The 6,474-nt window shown below is 39.6% G+C and overlaps 1 protein-coding gene across 2 annotated transcripts; it reads left to right on the plus strand.

Moving 5' to 3' along the window:
* The first annotated feature begins 1,013 nt into the window (after nucleotides 1-1,013).
* On the plus strand, nucleotides 1,014-3,355 carry zp3e (zona pellucida glycoprotein 3e). 2 transcript variants are annotated; one of them, XM_066641762.1, is made up of 8 exons: nucleotides 1,014-1,319; nucleotides 1,629-1,750; nucleotides 1,830-1,933; nucleotides 2,113-2,290; nucleotides 2,380-2,497; nucleotides 2,801-2,886; nucleotides 2,963-3,057; nucleotides 3,221-3,355. In XM_066641762.1, exons 1-8 carry the CDS (start codon nucleotides 1,035-1,037, stop codon nucleotides 3,274-3,276), a joined length of 1,044 nt encoding a protein of 347 aa, XP_066497859.1. In that variant the 5' UTR covers nucleotides 1,014-1,034; the 3' UTR covers nucleotides 3,277-3,355. The 2 variants fall into 2 exon arrangements, with proteins under 2 accessions (XP_066497859.1, XP_066497858.1); XM_066641761.1 differs by having other exon boundaries at nucleotides 1,014-1,559; nucleotides 3,221-3,353.
* The last annotated feature ends 3,119 nt before the right edge of the window (nucleotides 3,356-6,474 follow it).

Here is a 6,474-nt window from a genome sequence, read left to right on the forward strand (position 1 = left end):
TATGTCTATGTGGGGGAGAAATTCGCTACACCACAGAAATAATGCACAATACTAAGGTCACAGCAGTGGTGGATCAGAAAGTAGATATACTCCCAACACATTTCATCATAATAACTGGTTTCTCTCACTATTTTATCTTATCTTTTGGTGCTGATAGAAGAAACACTAGTATATTTACCTTAACATTCCAGCTTCATAATCATTGTGATGCTCCACTGACTGGTAATAATGAGAATAGAGCCTCTCTTTGCTATGCTAGGCTGATGATAACATCACATTTCACACCTTAGAGTCAGTGTCCACCACACTACAGGTTTGTGGGTCATAAATATTGAACGTTTCATATTAATACTTCACAACTGGGAGAAGATTGGAGGAATAAATATTGGATTATAGACTCCACACAGTGGGAAGATCTGGAAAGATGATCTCCCTAAAATCATTTTGCTGTAGTCGGGAGGAGCAAATCAGTCTGATTATTCTGTAGTGTGGGCCAGGCATTAACAGACTCCCAACCCTGGTCTGGGAGAATCTAACTAAAGTTTAATCATGTGTGTTTGATGTCATGGAATACACCAAGATTTAACTTCGAAATAATGCTCACAATGAGTTTTGATATTGTCCAAAGTACCACACACAGCAATTATTTACCCATGGTTTAATGTTATGGTAATCTCCAAAGGGAGGATGGTTTACACAGTAATCTGTAAAGAACAAATAACCTGCCTGTTAGCCTAAATAAAGGACACTTTTTACTATCCATCTCAATGTAATCTGCCTTATTTCAGTGCGCTATTCCATGCAGATGAGTGATCTGCTCATGTGACAGGCCACATTTAAAAACTGCCCAATCATACACCATGAGGAGGGAAGCATTGGTCGATGTCACCTCTGAGAAGTGTTAGGAGTGGCTCCACAGGTTCAAAGGGAGGGCAAGCTAATTAGAAGGGGTGGGGCTACAAGCCTAAAAAAAACATAAAATCTGAGTATGCAACTCATTGTATTAAGTGTGTGCTCTTAAGGGGTAAGTTGCAATGGGCCTAAGACAAGGTGGGCTTGCAGTAGTGCTGCTTGTTGCTTTTGGTTTCTCAGAGGCACGGCGGCTAGGATTAACCACTCTACAAACAGCAGCACTTTGGCCAACAGATACCAACGTGCCTCCTCCAGGTTCTCCAAGTCTAGTGCAAGCTCAAGCTAAACCACTACCTCAGAATTCTCTACCTGCATTTCTACTGCAAGATTCTATGAATTTCCAGTCCCAGCAAGTTCTGCAGGGACCTTCAAAGCTACTAACATGGCATTATCCTCCAGTGCCACAGGTAACAAGGCCACCACCTGTACAGTTTGAGCCACAGCAGCCCGTCCAGGTTCAGGCTGTAGCAGTAGAGTGTAATGACAACTCAATCTATGTGGAAGTAAAGAAAGACCTGTTTGGGACTGGTATAGTAATTGATCCTTCAGTTCTGACACTGGGAGGCTGTGCTGTTCAAGGGGAAGATTCTGATGCTCAGGTTTTCATACTGCAATCAGAACTGCACGACTGCAACAGTTCCCTACGTGTAAGTGTATGGTCATGGGATGCTTTGCAGTTCTGGCATATGCTCTTGATTAACATTGTTTCTCTCTAGTTGACTCAAGATGAGCTGGTGTATAGCTTCACTCTTGCCTATGCGTCAATGCCCATTTCTCCTGGTGTTCCCATTGCAAGAACTTCTAGTGCTGCTGTTAGCCTTGAGTGTCACTACCCAAGGTATTGTCAATACAATATCTGTAGACTTGCCTGAAATGGCTTGGTTAAGTAATCCAGCATCTCTGTATCTTCAATACAGGCTCCACAATGTGAGCAGCAATGCTTTGCTGCCTGCTTGGATACCATATGCTTCTACTGAGTTTGGGCAGGAACATCTTGTCTTCTCCCTGAGGCTCATGATGGGTTTGTATTATAGTAGCTGTTTGGGGACAGGTGGAATCTTGTAATAAGTGCAGGTCCATATGTAGCCTATTACTTTAAGCCTGCTGGTCCCCATACAAGATCCAGTCAGAGCATGTAGGACCAATTCTGGTTGGATTTTAAATTAATTCGCAGTTTTCTATTGGGATTTCATCTTGTAGATGACTGGGTATATGAGAGGCCATCTAACCAGTATTATCTTGGTGATCTCATCAATATTGAGGCATCTGTAATGCAGTACTACCATGTGCCCCTTCGTTTATTTGTGGACCGTTGTGTGGCCACTGCTGTCCCTGATGTAAATGCAGTCCCCAGATACCCTTTTATTGACAATTATGGGTAAGTTACTCCTTTATACCCCTTCAGTTTTTATCTGGAAAGTTCTAATTGGGATGGTTAAGCTCTAACCTGAGACATCTTTCTTCCAGGTGTATGCTGGATGCTAAGCTTACAGGCTCAAAGTCTCAGTACTTGCCTCAGACTCAAGCTGACAGGCTGCAGTTTCAGCTCGAGGCATTCTTGTTTCATGAAGACACCAGTGGTTTTGTAAGTTGGGCTTTAGACAAAGTGCTTACACCAAGTTAGGTGACCAAGCCTGACTTGTGTGGTCAGACTGGTTGTATTTGCTCATTTAGCCTCTAAGGTATTAGCCACAGAAAAGGAGCAAACTATGAAACACATTGACTAGCTGAAGTTGGATGTTCAGATAAAGGAAATTGCAATGGCTAGAGTCAAACTGGAAAGTTATTGTTTTGCTGTTCAGAACAAATGACTTGGCGCTGCCTTCAAGGACAGTTTCATAAACTAGCCTAGATATTGGTCAGAACTCTTAAACTGTTTTCTCTGCAGATCTACATTACTTGTCAACTGAAAGTAAATGCAGCATCCTCCCCTGTTGATGCTGAACACAAGGCTTGTTCCTTCTCTAACAATGGGTATGTATCTGTGGACTGCAGTGTCTTAGTTTTCATTGGACCTGGCTCTTACAGCTTCACTGCCTTGTCTATACAGGTGGGCTGCAATGTATGGTGGTAACCAGCTGTGTAGCTGTTGTGACTCCAGCTGTGACATGGCCTCCAGGAAAGGAAGAGATCTGTCAAGTGAAGGTAAAGAATACTGACCACTGTCTAGTGATTCTTGAAGGTCCCCCATGTCTTGCTCAGCTCACAATGGCATGATTTGGTAAAGGGCAGAAATGAGGAATTAAAAATGGGACTGTTTCATTTGACATGTTCTTGTTGGCTGTCTGAACTGTCATCTCTTTTGCAGACCTGTACATCAAAGAAGTAACCCTTGGTCCCTTCACTGTTAAGGAAGATTTATGATGTCTTTATACAAATAAATGGACTTTAATAAAAATGTATCTTGTGTTCTTTCAATGTGCATTTTACACTGATTTAATCTGTCTAGTTGGTGAGGCGAGACATTTGGTACAAATCTGGCTGGCATGGTTATAAAGTACCCCTTGGGGCCTTATCAGAATAGTGCCATGAACCCATAATTCCAGTTCAACACCAGAACCTGTTTGGTCTTGGTTCCTTGATTATCAATGAGTACACATTTTTGGATACTTTCTCAAATCATCCCCTGCCCAATTTAGTTTTACACCATTGTGCAAAGTGTCCCCAACCCCCGTCTACTTTTTTTTTTTTTTTTTTTTTTGCACAAGTAAAAAATACTTATTGTGGGGGAAAAAATAAGTTCACAAGACACTGACCTAAAGACCCTTGAGTTGATCAGGATGGCCAATGCATGAACAAATGGCAAGAGCCAGGTTTGAGTTCCTCTATTGTACATATACGGGCCAGATGTCAACATTTGCCCACAAGGTTGACCTGTGGCTGAGCTGCAGAGCCAGACTTGCCCTCAGTCAATGCCAAATTTCAGCTGTGCCTCATTTCTTGTGCTGGGTTAGCACTGTGGTTGGGATTATTTTCGTTAGGTGCAATCTCAAAATTCAAGAAAACCTACCTTCAGGGTCCTGGCCAATTCTTCAGTAAAAGACCTATGAACTAGCTATTGACTTATCTATGAACTGATCCACAATGACTATTCAATGCATCAAATCAAAGGCATTGTACTTTCTAGTATCAAGAACTGTCTTGTGAATGAAACTCTGAAAGGATAAACTTAATTCTCCATCTTGGATTGCAGTGCTTGTAAACTTCCAGCAGAGGGTAGATGTCTTTCATTATTCCGTTCATTTACTTTCATGTCTCAAACATCTGTTTCCAATGAGGGTTGGGGTCAGCAATTTGGATTTTGTTTATGGAGGTCAGGAACTAATGTAGACAGCATGAGGTGCTTCTCTCCATCTTTTTAACTTGCGCTTTTGTCTCACCTAAGGTCTTGTTCTTTCTTGTTTGATCATGCTTTAGCATTCTCTCTTTTTGACCTGTGGTGTATTTACAACTGTCAAAGTAGACAGTTTCCACCTTTATTAATTTCTTTCCGTTCCCTAACATCACCATAGCCCTGAGATGACAAGTCATACTATTTCCCACAAAGCATGTTATGGCCTTTGCAGATTGTTATTTTAATATTTGGTAGAGATGTCAGCTGTGACGCTCGTAAACATGGCTTGGAGAGTAGAAATTGGCCCTGCAGTTTAATGCTCTGTTATTAGAGCCATTCTAGTGTATAGGGGATTTTCTTTCTACATCTTATACTGCATGGCATGCAGAAGAAATATAGCCTGGTCTCCTTGTAAAGCACTCTCTGGCAAGTGGTCAGGGCCTGGACTTAGGACTGTTGGAAGGCTTCCTGAAGAGCTGGACCTGTGCAGGGCTTTTTACTGCTGAGCAGTGATGACAACCACACTGTAAAAGGAATACCATTTATTTTTAAAGGAATTCTGTATAATTGATTCATTAAAAAGTAAAAGTAGTGAGTAGTTCACTGCCTCTTCGTGCCTTCTCACAAAGTTTAATACTTTATGGTCAGAGGCCCTGTCGTTTTATTATGTATTTTTACATGGTGATGTATATGTAAAATGTGGAGGTACCACTGTAAAATATATTTTCTGGTTTAGCACTATTTAAACATTGTCATCATTAAATACAAAACTTTTAAAAAATTGATGCACATAGATCAATTTTGGATGGTAAATTAAATGGCTGTATTCGTAGTGTAGAGATCATGATCCCTGGCTCCAAATAACAAGTTAGTACACTTTCAGAACACATTCAGTATCTATATATATTTTTTTTTTGCAGAGGTTTTTGCAGATGTTTTATTTTTATATTAAGTTATTACCATACCTTAGATGTTGCATAACACAGCACAGATGTCTGAAGACAAATTCAAAACAACCTGTTGCAACAAATCTTTGGTGGAACATGTTTTCAAGGAGCTCATTGAATTAATATGATAAACTATTTTACCAGACTATTTTGTCATGCTAGAAATCATAATAAGTTACTTGAATTAAATGTCACCTTAATCACTGAACATGTAAAGGCTTGTCATTCTCAAATAATACATTTTCTAAATTTATTAGATATTTTAAATTAATTAATTCAGTAAAAGGCAAGAGCACACCATGAGCAGGGTGTTACACACAAACAGCTCCATGTACTCCATGTGTCCATGTTTTGGACTGTGGGAGGAAACACACAGACACAAGCAACACAATGAACAGTGGAAAATGTAGACATGTAGGTTTGTGTTTTTTTGTTGATTGATGTGATGTTTGTATCGTATTTTATGTGATGTTTAAATGTACAGCACTTTGATCAACGCAAGTTGTTTTAAAAGTGCTTTATAAATAAACTTTACTTACTTACTTACTTACTAACACACCAAATCCATATGGCCCTGGAGCTATGTGCCTGCAAATCTACGTGTTGCCCAACTGTGCCACATTAAATATTTAATGTGTTTTAAAAATGTTTATATGCATTTACTTAATGCCACTATATTTTATTATGAACAAATAAGAAATTATTGAATTAAAAAACGCATAGCTTTATATTTTAATTAACATTAACATCTTTTTATGATAATTCCAATAAGTAGCCTGGCCCCAAAATTAAAAACCGTATTTGTTGTCCTCATAGAGAAAAGAGGCCTAGTCATAGACATGGGCAAGAAAGTGAAATATGAAGCATGAAATAACTTTTCATTTTATTGGCAAAAACGCTGTCAAAATGGGAAAATTTGTGAGCGAAACATTTTTAAAAAATCACACTAATATTCATAAGTATGATGAAAAGCTTTTTTTTTTCGGTTTCAATGACTTTGCCCTCAATGACCACATGCTGAATGAGGCGGTCTCAGAAATCCTAACCAATCGCAAAAAAAATCTATTTTGCACCCATTTAGCGACAAGTCCCGCCTTTCCTGTATTGCCATTGGCTGTTTTTTCATAGCGCTAGTAGTGAGCTGCATGAAAGCTAATCAGAGTGAAGTATGGATGGAGCGTTAGCCAATCACAGCATGCAGAGGCGGGACGTGTCTGAAAATGTGTGGGAAAAAAAACACAACACCGTTGTGCTGAATAAAAGAGGCTGGAAAAAACCTCA

The sequence above is a fragment of the Hoplias malabaricus genome, chromosome 13, assembly GCF_029633855.1.
Source record: "Hoplias malabaricus isolate fHopMal1 chromosome 13, fHopMal1.hap1, whole genome shotgun sequence".
In the NCBI taxonomy this organism is placed as follows: domain Eukaryota; kingdom Metazoa; phylum Chordata; class Actinopteri; order Characiformes; family Erythrinidae; genus Hoplias; species Hoplias malabaricus.